The 16,854-nt window shown below is 55.1% G+C and overlaps 1 protein-coding gene across 3 annotated transcripts; it reads right to left on the bottom strand.

The window, feature by feature from the left end:
- Positions 1-1,080: 1,080 nt before the first annotated feature.
- ANXA9 (annexin A9) lies at positions 1,081-16,388 on the bottom strand. 3 transcript variants are annotated; one of them, XM_073323043.1, is made up of 14 exons: positions 16,234-16,388; positions 14,651-14,793; positions 13,289-13,389; positions 12,411-12,507; positions 12,223-12,317; positions 11,218-11,331; positions 9,322-9,412; positions 8,479-8,558; positions 8,021-8,080; positions 7,401-7,494; positions 6,418-6,513; positions 5,213-5,271; positions 4,771-4,893; positions 1,081-4,400 (listed from the first exon to the last, which is right to left on the bottom strand). In XM_073323043.1, the coding sequence occupies exons 2-14, from the start codon at positions 14,748-14,750 to the stop codon at positions 4,338-4,340; spliced, it is 1,173 nt and encodes a 390-aa protein (XP_073179144.1). In that variant the 5' UTR covers positions 14,751-14,793; positions 16,234-16,388; the 3' UTR covers positions 1,081-4,337. The 3 variants fall into 3 exon arrangements, with proteins under 3 accessions (XP_073179144.1, XP_073179146.1, XP_073179145.1); XM_073323045.1 differs by lacking the exon at positions 4,771-4,893; XM_073323044.1 differs by lacking the exons at positions 14,651-14,793; positions 16,234-16,388 and adding an exon at positions 14,208-14,631.
- Positions 16,389-16,854: the final 466 nt, after the last annotated feature.

Raw genomic sequence — 16,854 nt, 5'->3', positions numbered from 1 at the left:
GTGTTGGGGGGCCTGACTTTCCCAGGGGCCTGAAGGCCCCCCCACTCCAAGTCCAATTAAAGTCCAGTGGGAGTTGCTCTTCTGCAAGTCAGGCATAGTGTTTTTAGGTCGGTCCTACATAAACAGTGAAGACTGTCAGGTTTTTTGTTGTTGTTTTGGTGGCAACGGAGACTAAAAAGTGAAAGTCCCCGAGGTCTCCTCCATGCCCAAAGCACGTCTCGAGGCCAGCTGCCTTTTCCTTCCAACCATTGGGGCCTCCAGAACAGGCTACCTGCAGTGTCTTTGGGGGATGCGGCCACCCTTGGAGATGACTGAGACTCGACAACCTCCCTTCCTGCCGGTCACTGGCAGAAGAGCGTGTTCTGGGTCAGGACCAAGCCCATCCTCCCCCTTCCCTGTCCGCTCCCCAGTTTTGGTGCCTGGGCTTGTCCACCTGTGGAGTTACTCTGGAATAGCTGTACCTGATTAGCATCCTGTGTGGACACTGAGTCTGGATTGAGGGAATTTGTTCTGCTGTAGTTTAATCTGGATTAAGCTACAAAGGAAATAAGGCACTCTTCTGACAGAATTAGTGTCTCTATTCGGGAATAACCACTGCAATTTAAATTCATGCCCTACCTTAATCTGACTTAACTTTTGAGTGCAGACAAGCCTTCATTCGGTTTGTTCCAATCTAGGAGCCTAAAAATGCTGCACCTCCATAGCACAACCTCACTGGGTCCTAACCTCAGCCAGGCCCACACAGCACCTGTCAGGGTTCCCTCCCCACTCTGAACTCTAGGGTACAGATGGGGGGACCTGCATGAAAAACCCCTTAAGCTTATTTTTACCATCTTAGGTTAAAAACTTTCCCAAGGCACAAATTTCGCCTTATCTTTGAACAGTATGCTGCCACCGCCAAGTGATTTAGACAAAGAACAGGGAAAGGACCACTTGGAGTTCCTGTTTCCCCAAAATATCCCCCCACGCCCTTACACCCCCTTTCCTGGGGAGGCTTGAGAATAAACAAGATGAGCACAAACCAGCCTTGGATTTTTAAGACCCGAAAACCCCAATCAGATTCTTAAAAAAACAGAACTTTATCAGAAGAACAAAAAAAGATAAGAGAACAACTTTGTGAGATCAGAATGGAAGATAATCTTACAGGCAGTCAGATTCAAAACATAGAGAATCCCTCTTGGCAAAACCTTAAGTTACAAAAAGACACAAAAACAGGAATACGCATTTCCTCCAGCACAGTGAATTTCACAAGCCAAAACAAAAAAAACCTAAAGCATGTTCTAGCTAGATTACTTACTAATTTTACAAGAGTTGGAGGGCTTGCATCCTTGATCTGTTCCCTGCAAAGGTATCACACAGACAGACAAAAGCCTTCCCCCCCCCCCACCTGCTCCAGATTTGAAAGTATCTTGTCCCCTCATTGGTCACTTTGGGTCAGGTGCCGACCAGGTTACCTGAGCTTCTTAACCTTTACAGGTAACAGGATGTTGCCTCTGGCCAGGAGGGATTTTATAGCACTGTATACAGAAAGGTGGTTACCCTTCCTTTCATATTTATGACCGCATTGGTGTGGGAAACTGACATGATTTGAGCAGTGAGCCAGGAATCCAATTTGTGTTTCTTTCTTCTAACTTTTCTGAGGCCCCCTTTGCCAGCCTGTCAGTCACCCTGCGGGAGCCGCTGCTTCTCTCGTTAGTCTCCGTTGCCAGCAAAGGGTGAATTTAAAAAGTCGCTGTTTATGGTACTGCAGCAACAGTGGACCATTTTAGGTGTCACTGAGCAACTGACCCCTGGGAGGCAGGACACCTGGGTTGCGTTTCCAGCTCTGGGGAGGGACGTGGGGTGAGGAGAAGGCCTGGGAGTCAGGACTCCTGGGTTCTCTTCCTGACTCCACCACTGGATCCTTGGTCACCCTGCACCATGCCACCTCTGGGCTGAGAAAATTAAAGGGGACGGTTGCTTCATTCTTTCCATAACCAAGGGTTTCATCATTTATTTTTTTAAATGATGCGTGTTTCATTTTGGCGGAGTGATTCAGTTCAGCAGAGCCGCAGGGCCTCCCATCGGCTTCTTTCCAGGAAACGAACATGGCGAGTGCTCGATTCTAGCAGCGTTCAGTCCTACCAGAACCCCCAGCCTCCCCGCATGGCCTTGGGCCAATCTCGTCACTTTTGTGAGCGCCGGCTCCCCATCCACGCGAGGGGGATAACAGCACGGCCCTGCCTCCGAGGCACTCTGAGTCCACACCACCGTGAGTGGGGCCAGATAGGCACAAGTGTCTCTGCTAGAAAGTTGTGCCACTTTGAACGACAGCCTGGTATAATTAAAGCAGCCAACCCCCACTGCAGCCAGGGCCCTGCTTGACCCTACACTACAGTGATAGAACAGCAAAGCACGCTTAGTGCGGACGCAGCTTACACTGGCAAAACCGCACTTTTACTGGCCCCGCCCAGCGAAACGAGCAACGCTCGTATAACTGTGTCTACAGTGGGGGTATAACACTGTAGCTCGGGGATGATGCTACTGGCTGCCATAGCTATACCAGCCGAGGTCGGGGTAGCCCTGGCCTTAAAGGGGCAGCTCTCAGCTGTTTAGATCTCAGCTAGATGCTGGCAGAAGGCTATAGCAATGGTTCTCAACCAGCGCTATGCAGAGAACTTCCAGAACTGTATTTTTATGTCTGGTTTTGTAAGCAAAAGTGAAGGTACACAAGACAAATCAGACTCCTGAAAGGGGTACAGTCGTCTGGAAAAGTTGAGAGCCATTGATCTACAGGGTAGGCATGGCCCTAGTGGGGATGCAGTTATATGAGGAGAGAGGTGCATTATGCCAGCATAGCTGGTTCTATAGGGGAAGGGGAATCAGCCGTACCAGTATAAGGTACTTTTATACTGGTATACACAGTGCGATTTGACCCATTGGTCTGACTATACTGGTTAAAAAAAATCACCTCCTGATTGACAGTTATGAAGGTCGAAATTTTAATAGTGGCCAAGCCGGAGCCAAAACCAATTTTCCTGACTCTCTGTTGCCAAAGTCAAGGGATCAAACACCAGGTATCAGGCCTGCAAATATCACAAGCATGGCTGAAGAATCATGAGATTGTTGAAAAATAATAAATTTGGAGTCTGGCTCCCTGTTCCCCAGCTCCCGGTTTCTGAACCTTGAGGGTTGCCCTGAGGTCACATTCTCAAGCTTCTTTCCACCAGCCCAAGGGCTAAAAATTGAGAGTGTGTCTACACAGCAGTGTTTTAGTAGCTGGAGTGCTGGACTGGGAGGACATGGCAGCTCTGGCCTGCTGGGTGACCTTGGGCAAGTCACCGCCTGCTCTGTGCCTCAGTTGCCCCATTTGTAAAATTGGGATAGGAACACTGCCCTCTGTTAGAAAACACTTTGCACTCTGCTGAACAAAAGCACAATATCAGAGCTAGGTATTATAATTAGCCAGAGAGAGAAATACTGGGGTAACCCCGGGTGTGGCCCCTCTTATTTCAGTAGGACGGGGGTGTGTATTGGATTTCACTTAAACCCTTTCCCAAGTGACGTAGCTAAATGGCCCTCTTGCACCAGGATAGGCGTGTCCATGGAGGAGGTTATACCAGTATAACTATATCAGTTTAAAAACAACATACTGGAAAACTTTCCCATGTGGACGAAGCCTTTTTTGAAAATGCAAGCTAACGTTCCCCCAGAATCACATGACTCCTGGAGCTGGGACTTCAAGAACATCGCAAGAATTGGCAGCACTCCTGATTTCTCAGCTCCGGGACGGCTGCAGGTCCTGGTATTTCTAGAGTCCAAGGCCAGAAGGGACCATTGTGATCATCTAGACTGACCTCCTGGATTGTGCAGGCCAGAGACCTGCCCCGAAACAATTCCTAGGGCAGAACGTTTAGCAAAACCTCCAACCTTGATTTAAAAATGGTCTGCCCTGCCCTGGGGAAGTGTGATTGCAGAGCGTGCAGCGGGGATCTAGCCAGCTCGCTCCAACAACAACAGCAGTGATGCGCGCACCTGTTGAAACACTGCATGAGCGGAGGCCGCTCAACTAAATACCCAGGGTTCTGGGAGGGCAGGGCTTGCCCGGGCAGCCCCCCATCCCTGCTCTTGTTATTCAAGACTCGGGGATGCGATCACATACCCCGGTTGCAGCGTAGATGCACCCTGCTGAGTGCGGCTCATGGCTGTTTCCATGATAAAATGAGTGAACGTGATAAAAGGAATGAACCCGATGCCACTGGGCGGACTCATGCTTCCCTCCCTCCCTGGTGCACTGTTCCCCACCGTTTTCTGCAGGCCAATGGGCTCAGCGGGTTTCTCCGAAGCTGGCAGCTGCCCTATAGGTCTTCCGCCCTGCACAAGGCTAGCAGGGCTGCCTGGTAATCGCCTCTCGTCTCCACCTGGAGCAAGGAAAGGAGAGAGCAATGAGACATTTCCCAACCTAAACCTTTACAGCAAACACTGGAAGAAAGCAGCGCGGTCTAGTGGGTAGGACAGGAAAGTTGGTGGTGGAGGGCCCAGATTCTATGCCTGACTCCAAGGAGCAGGGTCCGGTCTTGCTCTCACTAGGCAAGGGGCTGGGAGCCAGGACTCCTGGGTTCTAATCCTGGTGCTGGGAGGAAAGTGGGGTCTAGTGGGTAGAGCAGGGAATGTGGGAGTCAGGACCACGGGGGGGTGCTTGGCCTGGCGGCTCTATGCCCCTGGGTTCTAGGGCATGCTGGTGTTGGTTCTGTCTCTGTCTCTGCCCCCAGGCGGGCGCAGCAGGCTGACCTGGAGACAGGAGTACAGAGACTTCCCATGGCACTTCTTGAACTCGGAACGAATGCTCAGCAGGTCGGTTTCACTGCGGGAGACCAGGACACGGATCAGGACTTTGTCATCGGTGCCGGGGCCCTGTGGGGGAGGGGAGGAGAGAGGAGGTGCCCGCTCAGGCTGGGAGATGGAGAAATTTCAGCCGCCGATAGATGGGAAGTGGAGCCCCAAGTTCTGGTGGTAGGGGTCACTGTATCCCCATTGGTTTCTACAGCCCAGTAACTGCCCCCTGCAAGCAGACTAATGCAGCATCGGCCCCCTCCCGATGGCTAAAGGTCCTGCCTGACCCATGCGGCATGAACAGAACCCCCTGCAGCCCGAACATCACTGCCGGGCTGCCCCAAAAGGCCGCTGGGCCCATACACCGCCGATTCACTGGCACGGGTTGAAGGCGACTCACCTTCATGGCATGGTGCAGCTTCTCGGCAAAGTAGCGCGGGGTGTTCCTGCACGCCGAGGCTGAAATGAGAGGGGGGGCCCAGGGTTCAAGCCATGGCACATGCTGGCTGGCATGCACGGGGCACCACTGCACTTTGATGGATGGAATCAGAACTGCTCCACTCAGTGTCATAAGCCCTGTACTGTACACACCTCCTGGGGATGCTCCCATAGCTGACGGGGCAGGCGGTTCCACCCCCATAACCCCTTCGGTGCTCAGCCACTCAGGGGGGGCTGCCAGCCCGAGGGGCTCGCTAGAGACAACGCTGCAGTTGGCGTCTGCCAGGCAAACGCCGGCCTGCTAGGAACTGCGCTGAGACCCACCGCACTCGCTGCACAGAGAGGCCAGCGGATGGCAATGCTCCTTAGCAAGGAGGTGGCATTTGTCCTGGTGCCCCAGGGGCAGCGATCGCCCATCTTGTCCCTCAAGGCCAGGCAGCTCGGTGCCAGCCCCGAGTCACCTATCGAGCCCAGAACCCTTCGTGCCCACTGCCCTGCGCATGCTCGTGTTCTTCGAGGCCTTGAGTGGAGCCCAAAGCCTGGCTCTCACTTGATGCTGCAGGGTCTGTTTATAACGAGTTAATAAATAAATGAGTAGCTTGGCCCAGGCCCCCATTGCGCTAGGCACTGTACAAATCCAGTCCCTGTCCCACAGAACGTATAACCTATGTGAATCAATCGGGTGCTCTAGACGAAGTCAAATGGGGTCCTTAGAACCATCTATGCTCCCTTCTTCTGATGGCCGCAAAGCCACGCCCACCACCCACTACTCATGTCTGCACCGTGCATCCCCCGTCCATTCGCCAGGGATTAGCCCTTTATAAATGGGGCCCTCACCCGTGGATGACGCCATCAGAAAACAGGGAATCTGCAATAGTGACTCCCACTAAATATTCTCTTCTACCTCTCCGGCCGCCATCCCTGAGCACTTCCCAGGCTTTAGCGGATTGATCCAACCTGCTGTGAGGCAGGTAAATGCCACGGTCCCCATGGGAAACTGAGGCATGGAGCGACTGGTCCAAGGTCACCCTGGGAGTCCCTAGCAGAGCACAACCCCCCAGTTGGCACACTAACCCCTGGGCCCTTCTGCCTCTGAACTGCACTTGGCTGATGGCGCTCCCAGGTTCAGGGGACCCAGACCCAACTGCAGCCCAGGTTAGTGCTTACCTAGGGCCAGCATAGCCATCTGGCCATCTCCCCGGAAGCGCTTGCAGATGGTCTCCTCCACCTCCAGCCCGTGGGATTTCCGGTACTGACTGAACACTACCAGAGTTGGAAAGGGGAGAGTTAGTCCTGGCCTGCACGTGGCGTGCTTTGCCGGGGGGCTGTCCCGGGGCGCCGTACCAGCAAAGCGCTCCTGGGGCAGGGACACGCTGCGCAGACCTGCCACACTGCACTCTTAGGGTAGGGTTCACTCCTGCCCTGCCGAGCAAAACAAGCAACACTGGTGAAATACAGCGTTGCCCGCATGACACCATCTACCCTGGGGCCAGGATGCCTGCAGACATTTTTCACATGGTGTGCGCCTGCCACCCCCGTCCTGGCCGGCTCCCCCGGGCGGGTACCCACTGCAGCTTCCCATGCTTGTGCAGGTCTCCAGGCTGTTGCTGAACGAGTCCTGGGGGCAGAGCAGAGGGGAAATGGGCCGCTGGAGGCCGGGCAGCCCCCCGATGGGGAGCCGGGGTGCAGAAGCCAGCCCCATGGCAGTGGTAAGGGGGTGCAGTGCTGGCCACCCCACTGACCATGGGTGAGACCTAAGCAGCATAGAACCCCCATGTGTCAGATCATGACACCACTCACTCAGACTTGGCCCGACCAGCACCCTTGTCATGACAGAGGGGCTGCAGGTCCAAACCTGAGTGGACAGTGAGGTGGCCACTGCCCCTTCTCCCCTGCTGCTATGGGGCCGGTTCCTGTACCAGGGCTTCCCCCCAGGGTCCTGCCCAGCCGCACCCTGCTTCCAGGAGGCCATGTCCCTGCAGGACTAGTGGCGAGTGCCTGCAAGGGGGTGGGGCAGCCCGTGGACAAAATTTCCAGGGTACCCCTGGGTCGGGCCACATGGACACAGAGAGAGAAATGCCCCGACTCCCTGTGCCAGCTCCCAGCTGTGAGTGACGCCAGGTTCCTGCAGCAGGGCATCTGGGCCTTGCCTCTGCTGAGATGCTCAGGGCTTCGCTGCGTGAAGATGCTTATCCATGTCCTCTCACCGGCCCCCTCACTGCTGGCTCCTGGGTCTGCAAGAGCCTGGAAGAGGAGGAGAGTGGTGATGGGCTGTGGGTGCTGCGAGAAGTGACTCCCCCCCAGAGGGCTTCCCCATTAGCCTGGAATTAAGCCCACTGTGTTCTGGGTTGGGGGATGCAGCAAGATGGGACCGGGGGCATCTATTCCAGAGCCATAACCAGGCAGCTCTGAGCAAAGGTGCACTGAGCTTGGCTTCGCTGGGGAAGCTCAGACCTGAGGCAGGCAAGGGGCACGTGATCCAGAAGCACGGGGACGAACAGGTGCAATGGGCAGGGGGCAGCCGCCCATTGGTGCCAATCGTGTCACTACTGTGGCCTGTGGCCGGTGTACAGCAAGGTGCAGTACTGACTGCTGCCACGGCTCCTTGGCCTCAAGAGGCTGACGCCATCCCAAAGGACCCCATCCCAATGCCTCTCTCTGAGCATGGATCCCTGGGGACCCCGGGAGGCATGGAACTCCCCCCAATCAGTCCAGCAGGAGGATTTCAACAACTCACCCCCCCCCCACTTGAGCACATCCCCAGGTTCACCTCGGCATCCTGCTGTATCAGGGCATAGTCGATGATCCCGGTGTCGCGCTCACGCTTCCCCTGCAGGGTAGAAGGCCGGAGAGATGGATTTGTGACGTGGTCAGAGCTGGAGTCCCTCGCCCCACAACCCACCTAACAGGATGTCCACTCGCAGTTACAATATTCAGCCACTAGAGGACCGTTGGGTAGGCTGCGTGGAGGAGGCAGAGAGTGGCTGTCTGGTAATTAACAGAAACAAAGCTGGGTCTCAAGTGGGGTGGAAGCTTGTCTGTTTCCCAGTAGCTGTATGTACCATGATGCCCACAAATGCTGAGGGAAGGGAGTGCTGGAGATGGTAAAGCAGGTGGGTGCGTGCTCGGCCCCCCACCCTTGCTCTGCTGGTTCCTGCAGCTGAGCAGTGGTCCCCAGTGTACGTGCCCATTCAGGTCATGCAGAAAAGGAACCAAACAAAGTTTTACCTTTGCTAGCGCCAGGAGAATTTCCTTGAACCAACCGCTGGTTTCCAAGGCTATGTCCTTCTCAGGGTCTGCTTTAAAATCTGGAGATAGAGAAACCACCCTGGTTAAAGGGGAATTCAGCTCAGTGGGCTTGCATGGGTAACACGGCCGCCAGCTAGAATATATGCAGGGATCAAACCAAGAGACCCCTGGATTTAAAAGCAGCAACCTCTTCTGCTTGAGTTAAAGGAGCACCCCTGCTAGGCTAGCTGCCGAAGCCTGTATATATACTCTAGCCTTGGGGTGGGGGGACAGAAAGCGACCCTAATGTGCGACCACATAGGACTGGTCCAAAATTTTTCATTGAAACTGTTTTTTGACAGAAAATTGGGGTTTTGACTAAAAAACACAAAATCGCAACACATATCTACTCCCCCACAGAAAAGTTTCATTTTTCATTGAAAAGCAGAATGCCCCAAAATTGAACTCTTTCAATTAGGAAATGCTATTGCAGTGCCTCATGCTCCCCATTTTCCTCTCTTGGGCTAGGCTCCCTGGCTGGACTACATTTCCCATGATGCATCATGGCCAGTGATTCCCATGATGCACCACCTTCCTCACGAAAAGGGGAGAGTGTGGTGCATCATGGGAGATGTAGTTCAAGCAAGGAGCCTGGCTGATAGATGACAAAATGATTCCCTCCCTCCCCCCGGCCCGTTTTTATTGAAAAAGGAATCCCAGCTGGCTGTAGAGACACACGGATCCAAATGTCCTCAGGGTAGCAGGGCCCTTCCTCCAGGGCTCAGACAGCACTAAACTGGGGCTCCCCTCACAGCCCCTGGCCTTCCCCGCCCCCACTTTTACCTTGCTGGTAAAAGGCCAGGATTTCTCTGAGCTGCTGGTTGGATCGAGTGGAGAGAATTTCGGTCAAAGCATCTTCGTCAGTGCCCATGCCCTGAGAAAGCAAAGGGCACAGAGCGGTACAGGAGTGGCTGGCATGGGAGTGGCTGGCATGGCCATGGGATGAGGACAAGCCCACTGCTGGCTTCACTGGAATAGGGGGTGGAGAGGGCCAGCCCAAAGGGGAAGCATTGAGCCAGGAGCGGGGATGGGCAGTGATGCTGCTTTATGGCAAGCTAGTCCTCGGGACGTGGACGGCATTTGACGCCTGTTATCACGTCCCCCTTCTAACCTCTCTGTACAGCTCCTGCCATCCTCCTTGTTTGTGCTGCTCTTCTCGGACCTCCCTCCAAGGTGTCACCCCAGAGTGGCAGGACACCTGGGTTCTATGCCCACGGACCAGCTGGGTGAGCTTGGGCAAGTCCTGTCCCCTCACAGTGCCTCACTTTCCTCTCCAACTCTTCGTCTGGTCTGTTCTGACTGTGAGCTGCTTGGGGCAGGGACTGTCTGTGTCTATGCTGCGCCTGGCACCATGGGGCCTCTACCACTGTCATAAATATAAAGGGAAGGGTAACCACCTTTCTGTATACAGTGCTATAAAAACCCTCCTGGCCAGAGGCAACATCCTGTTACCTGTAAAGGGTTAAGAAGCTCAGCTAACCTGGCTGGCACCTGACCCAAAGGACCAATAAGGAGACAAGTTACTTTCAAATCTTGGTGGGGGGTGGAGGGGAGGGTTTTGTTTGTGCTCTTTGTTTATCCAATGAGGTGAGCTGTAGCCCACGAAAGCTTATGCTCAAATAAATTGGTTAGTCTCTAAGGTGCCACAAGTACTCCTTTTCTTTTTGCGGATACAGATTAACACGGCTGCTACTCTGAAACCTTTGTTTATGTGTTGTTCTCTCTTGGGACTGAGAGAGGCCAGACAGAAATCCATCTTCTCCAACCCATCCTAATCCAAGTCTCCAATATTGCAACCAGCATAGGTAAGCCAGGCAAGGCGGATTAGTTTATCTTTTGTTTTATGTGAATTTCCCCTGTGTTAAGAGGGAGGTTTATTCCTGTTTTCTGTAACTTTAAGGTTTTGCCCAGAGGGGGAGCCTCTGTGTTTTGAATCTGAATACTCTGTAAAGTATTTTCCATCCTGATTTTACAGAGATGATTTTTACCTTTCTTTTTTTAATAAAACCCTTCTTTTAAGAACCTGACTGATTTTTCCATTGTTCCAAGATCCAGGGGTTTGGGTTTTTGATGATTTTGTAACCAATTGGTTAGGATATTATTCTCAAGCCTCCCCAGGAAAGGGGGTGTGTAGGGCTTGGGGGGATATTTTGGGGGAAGACGTCTCCAAGTGGGCTCTTTCCCTGTTCTTTGTTTAACACGCTTGGTGGTGGCAGCATACGGTTCAAGGACAAGGCAAAGTTTGTACCTTGGGGAAGTTTTAACCTAAGCTAGGTAAGAATAAGCTTAGGAAGTCTTTCATGTGGGTCCCCACATCTGTACCCTAGAGTTCAGAGTGGGGAAGGAACCCTGACAAACACAATACATATTATATATGATAATATCACATCCCAACCTTGACTTGGCCAGTCCAAAATCCGTTTGAGTTTTTCTGCTGCTATATCCCCTTTGCAAGCCCCTCACTCACTGCCCCCTCCTCAACCCTTCCTGCTCTTGAACCCCTCCCACTGACCAGATGAATTTGTCAAATTTCCTCTGGGTATTTTCCACCTGTGTTTGTAGTCTCTCTGGCGGGCCCCTCACTGCTGGACGCGGCCATGCGCAGAGTCGGGAGCAGGGCTGATAGGCCGCGTGCACCCCACTGGCCTCCCAAAGGGGTGCTGTGTCCCCAGGCCGTACCTGCATGGCTGCCCTCAGCTCGTGAGCATCGTACTGAGCCGGTGGCTTCAGCAGCCCCACGATGACCCGCTCCAGGTTCCCAGACAGAGCCGCTTCCATGGATTTCAGCAGGTCCTGGAAGAGAGCCCAGGAGTGGTCAGAGCTGGGGCCAAGCAGTGGCCTAGCTCCAGGCCCCAACTCCCCTGAGACAGGAGGCTTCATGCATTTGGGGGACCCCATGGCAGCTCCCTTCCTCAGGGCCCTGCGAATGGTCACCCCAAGTGGGCTGGTCTAGCAGTTGGAGCATGAAACAAGGCAGGACTCCTGGGTTCTGGGAGGGTGTGGTCCAGTGGGTAGAGCAAGAGGCAGCAAGTCAGGATTCCTAGGCTGTATTCACGGTTCTGCCACTGACTCGCTGTGTAACCTCAGCACAGCCTCAGTTTCCCCATTTGTTAAGTGGCGAGAATAAGGGCTCCCATACAGGGGAGCTGCAAGGGTTAATAAATATTATTTGCACAGAGTTTCAGATGGAAGCCTCTAGAGAAAGGGAAAAGGTTGTAATGAGGCGGCCAGTGTCTGTGGATGCACCGCTGCCCCCTAGTGGAGAGATTCGGCAATGTGGCATAAGCCCTATACTGCCCACAGCTAATGGGGATTCTCTGTTGGCGCAAGTGCTGGGGCCTGGGCTATGGCCATAGGAGGATCAGAACAGTCACAGTCAGGATCTCAGTGGCCCACTGTGCAGCGTAGCGGCAACCAGGATGTGTTGGGTTATTAATATGACCGGGTGGGGGTTGAACCCAAAGGAGCATGGGGACACAGAAAGGAGCCCACTGAGTGGCTGCCCTGTCTTCCGCATGGCTGGTGCGTTGCCAAACGCCCGGCACACGTCCCCATCTTGTGCACTACGGCATCTCTCTGCAGGGCAGCCAGACTCCAGTGCCTGAAATGGGCCCCAAGCAGACAGCATCGCTGCTGCTGAGAGCCCAGCCCAGTGCCCCCCACCCCCTGGGCCCTTCCCATCACCTGCTTGGTGAGGGCCTGGAACACCTTGGTGATCTGCTGCCTCTGGGCGCTGGTCCGATTGGTCAGCACGTCCAGGATGGCCCCATGGTCAGCGCCTGTAGCAAGCGGGCAGGGAAGCTGGGTGTGAACCCATTCAGCTGGGTGCTGGGATCCCCTCCCCCAACCCCTCCACAGTGGGATCACATTACCATTGCCCACGATGGCCTCTGTGAGGTGCTGCACGTCACTCTCCACGTCAAAGCCCAGGTAGGGTTTGATGGTGCCCAGGGTCCCCCAGGCTGCTGTCTATGGCAAGAGTGGAGACGGTTAAGCAAGTAGTGGTTACTGAAATTCATATATGGAACTTGTTGCTGTGTGATATTGTTGAGGTGAGCCTGCGGGACTCCCTGTCACTCGCTATTGGTGGGGTTAACCCAGGGGATTCACTGCTGCTAGATATTAACATGATTAGCTCGTGGGACCTCACTGCCCCGGGTTATTATTGAAGTTAATTCATGGGACTCCCTGCATCTGGATATTACTCAGTTTAACCTGTGGGACCCACTGCCATTGGATAGTACTGGGGTTAATCTGTGGGACTCACTGCAGTGGGCTATTACTGAGGGTAGCATGTGGAACTCCCTGCCACTGGATATCATTATCAGAGTTAACTCATGGAATTCACTGCTACTGGAAATGATTTAACCTATGGGATCCCTCATACTGGATATTATTGGAACTCACTGTCATTGGGTATTACTAGGATTAACTTGTGGGACTTCTGCCATTATTGAGGGTAACCTGTGGGACTTTCTGCTACTTGATGTTAGTGGGGCATACCTGTGGGTCTCCATGCTACTGGCTATCACTGGGGTTAACCCAATGGAAACCCAAATCACCCTCTCACAGTGCTCACCACTCCCCACTTGCTAGGGTGAAACGCTCACCATGGTGCCCAAGAACATCCTTAAAATACCCATGATGCCTGCAGAGACGCCCCAAAACACCCTTCCACCCATGCCCACAATGCCCCGGGCAGGGATGCCCATGGTGCCCCCCTCCTCCCACGCTCCTTGGCACCAGTCACCTGCTGGACCAGGGGCAGCTGGCTGAGAATCTCATGGGCGAGGGAGCATCTGTCCATCCCGTCCCCCAGGAGCATGGCGTTGTCTTTGTCTTTGGACAGCTCTGAAAGGCAGAGAGAGGCGGAGGTGAGGCCCCCACAGGGAGACTTAACCATCCCCCCAGCATCCCAAAACAGCCACCATCAACAGGCCCAGTCACAGGCCTGATTTCCTCAAGCCCAATCCGATTCAGGTATGCGGGCTGGTTCCCTACCCCGGTCCAGGCCTCCTGCACGCGCCCTGCTCCTTTGGCGGCCCTCGGGGATGGAGGACGGAGATCCGCGGGGTAGGTGCAAACTCACAGGGGTGGAATTGGGAGCCATGTAGGCTGCCTTATCCACGCAGCTTGGGCAGCAGCAGAGCAAACTTCCCCTGCATAGTGCCCCTGCTCATGGGGTGTGTCCCCCGGCACTGCCCTGAAGGGGATTAAGTGTACCCCAGTGAGTAAGGCACTGGCCAGAGAGCCACATGGGAGACAGGACACCTGGGTTCTATTCCACTATCTGCTGTAAGACTCTTGGCGGCTGTTCTGTGCCTCAGTTTCCCCTTCCATCCTTAGCTGCCTACTCTATTTAGACTGTGAGCTACTCAGGGCTGCCTGGGGGAGCAAAAGGGGCCCTTTGCCCTGGGCCTCCCATTTGAGAGGGCCCCCTAACTGGAGTGGTGCTGCAACCCCATGCACTAGGTTGCAATGCCCAGAGTGGGGAGCCAGGCTCAGCCATGTGGGACAGGAGCCATCGCTGCTGGGCGAGTCCAGGGCCTTCCCCCAGGGATAATATTTTTGGAAGGGTGGGGAGCCTCTGTTTCGTATTTTGTCTCAGGCTCCCCAAAACGTCTGTGCACCCTGCAGGGGACTGTCTTTCAGGTGTGTCTGGGCAGCACCTGGCATGACGGGGTCCTGATCTCGGTCGCTCTGTGTCTGGACAGCGCCCGGCACGACGGGGCCCCGATCTCGGTCGCTCTGTGTCTGGGCAGCGCCCGGCACGACGGGGCCCCGATCTCGGTCGCTCTGTGTCTGGGCAGCGCCCGGCGCGACGGGGTCCTGATCTCGGTCGCTCTGTGTCTGGGCAGCGCCCGGCACACCAATGTTCAGAGTCCTACAGCTCGGTCATTGTCTGGAGCTCCATTGATTTCAGCATAGCACTGCTCATTGACAACAGCTGGGGACCTGGCCTGCACATGTCTGCAGCTGGAACACATCTGCCCTTAGACACACTTCCCTGCAGGGAGATTTTCCCTGAGCTAAAAAGCGTGGATCCATTGCTGAAGCCAGTTTTGCCAGCCTAACCGATGAGTGTGTGTTCTGGGTCCTTCTCTGTGCTGACCTGCGGAGGGTGCGAGTGGTGACAGCTGCAGCCACAGAGCGTTGGTGCTTTCGCCCAATTCATCACAGCTCCCGCTTTGAGCGGCGGAGGGCCCTGGCATGTCAGCCCAGAGCGCTGGCCATCAGGCAGACGGGGGTGGTGGCCTTTGAAGGGAATTTGTTCATTGCAGATGGGGCTTTACAAGCAACCTCCAAAGGGGCGAAATTAAGGAGGCCCGTGCTAGCAATCCAGGCCTCATGTCTGGAGTGAGGCGAGACTGCTTTGTCTGGAGATCCAACCAGCTCGTCAGTGCAGCCAGAGACTTTCCACAACAGCCTCCCCAAACCTCTTGCTTTCCAGTCCCCGTCCCCAGCCCCTCTTTCTCAAACCGCACCAGGCTGGGGGATGGGAGGGCGCAGGCCGTGACACAGGCTGGAAGAGCCTATGCCTTGGACAGGCGCCAAGGGGAAGCGAGCGCCACGGGGGGCTTTTATTTGGGCTGTTTCGAGGCTCTGGGTTGCTTTTGAACTCAAACATCTTGGGAGGAAAGACAGTTCGAGATGCCCGGAGCCTTTTGCAGGTTGCCTCTCCCAGCCTGGCCTTTAGCACGGAGCTGGAGCCTTTGCCCCGGGCCCGGAGATGGCTTCCTTCTCTGGCTCCCGCCTCCACCTCCTGGCTGCGCTTGCTCGTGACCACGGCCCAGCGAGCTGCCAGGCAGAACTAACTCAGTTAGTCTATTGCGAGCAGGGAGCTGAGATTCTAATCTGGTCTGCAGGGAGTCTGGTGCACGGGGTGGGGGGTGTACGCTGGGGAGCCTTGCATGGGAGAGCCTTTCACAGCACGCACGGGGGAGTGTTGCCCTGGGGATTGCGGCATTGGGGGGGCGGCATGCGCTCCGTCTTCTCCGTGCCCAGTGCTCCTCCCCCACTTTGTACTCCTCTCCCTGTTCCCTGCAGCCCCATTGGGACTCAGGGATCCCTTACTGGTCTGAAGCCCTGGGGGTGGCAGCCATAAAAAGCAGGAGTCCCCCTAAAGTGTAAGGCAGCCTAGCCAGTTAGTGGGGCTCCATCTCCCCACAGCATCTCAAGCACTAATTGAAGTTAAGCTCCCCATAGAAATGCTAAGAATGATTATTAATTAATTAATCCACGCTGTGGGAAGCCGGCAGATGTATGTGTCTGTCCAGCTAATCCCCATTGAGATCTAGGTACTGGACATGCTCTTGATCACCAGCTGCGGATCCACCCCTGTTAATTAGCATCATCCTCATTCCACAGATGGGGGAACTGGGGCGCGGAGGGGGAAAGTGAGTGGGCCACGGCCATGGTGGGAGTCGGGGGGAGCTGAGACTAGATCGCAGGAGTCCTGACTCCCAGTCCCCTGCCCTCACCACTGGAACACACTCTCCTTCCAGAGCTGGGAAGGGAACCCAGGCGTCCTGACCCCCGCGCCCCGCCCCCTGCTCTAACCACTAGACTTTACTCCCCTCCTAGACCCAGGAAAGGAACCCAGGGGTCCTGACTCTCCTTGTTTGCAGCTCAGCTGGACAGCAGAAGAGCTGGATTTCTCAGAGACTGAGACAGACCTGACAAGGCTGCACTTACCCCAAGCCGCACTAGTCAGAGTCCGGATCAGTGCACACTATGACCCGACCAGTGTGTGTGCTCGGCTGATGCAGGGAGTGGCCAGGACTAAAGAAATCTGATCGGCTGAGGTCCACACAACTGGTGGGCGTGTATCATCTGTCCCACTCCCAAATAAACACCCTCCTGTGCAGGCGTGGGGACAAGCGGGGGCATATAAACAACCCTCCGCCCCCTAACCCACCCAGAAGCAGCCATGGCAACCCACACATACAGCCTGTCCATCCTCCCAGCACCCGGATTTTTCCGGACACTGGCTGCATTGTATTGCGCAGTCCCCAGCTTGACGTGACATCCACCGCCAGCCAGGACCCGCTGGGACAGTGGGCACTGGAGGGATGCCCCTCCCCGGCGGGGATCAGTCATTGGGCATGGAGCTGCTGACGAGAAGTGCAAAGAAAAACCTGTCCAGCGTGTCGCTCCAGAGCCAGGGTGGGTGGAAGCAGGGTGTCAGGTGGTTCTCAGCTTGGCTTGTGCACCGTGCCAAGCTTCGCTCCTGCTGGAGGACACCAGACGGGCCGTGCCCCAGGGGGAGCACTGGGGCGGGCGGCACTGGGACCGTGACCGGCTGTGGGTTTCTTA

The sequence above is a fragment of the Lepidochelys kempii genome, chromosome 24 (assembly GCF_965140265.1).
Source record: "Lepidochelys kempii isolate rLepKem1 chromosome 24, rLepKem1.hap2, whole genome shotgun sequence".
NCBI lineage: Eukaryota > Metazoa > Chordata > Testudines > Cheloniidae > Lepidochelys > Lepidochelys kempii.
Note: the sequence above shows the minus strand (reverse complement) of the source record. Positions and strands in the feature narration are given on the sequence as shown.

Excerpts from the sequence above, each read along its gene's own strand:
- ANXA9 (XM_073323043.1), bottom strand. The coding sequence starts at position 14,750 with ATGCCAGGGCCCTCCGCCGCTCAAAGCGGGAGCTGTGATGAATTGGGC. Across the intron at positions 12,318-12,410 it reads AGAGGCCATCGTGGGCAATG|GCGCTGACCATGGGGCCATC; the intron begins GTAATGTGATCC and ends CGCTTGCTACAG. Across the intron at positions 8,559-9,321 it reads CCTGGCCTTTTACCAGCAAG|ATTTTAAAGCAGACCCTGAG; the intron begins GTAAAAGTGGGG and ends CTCTATCTCCAG.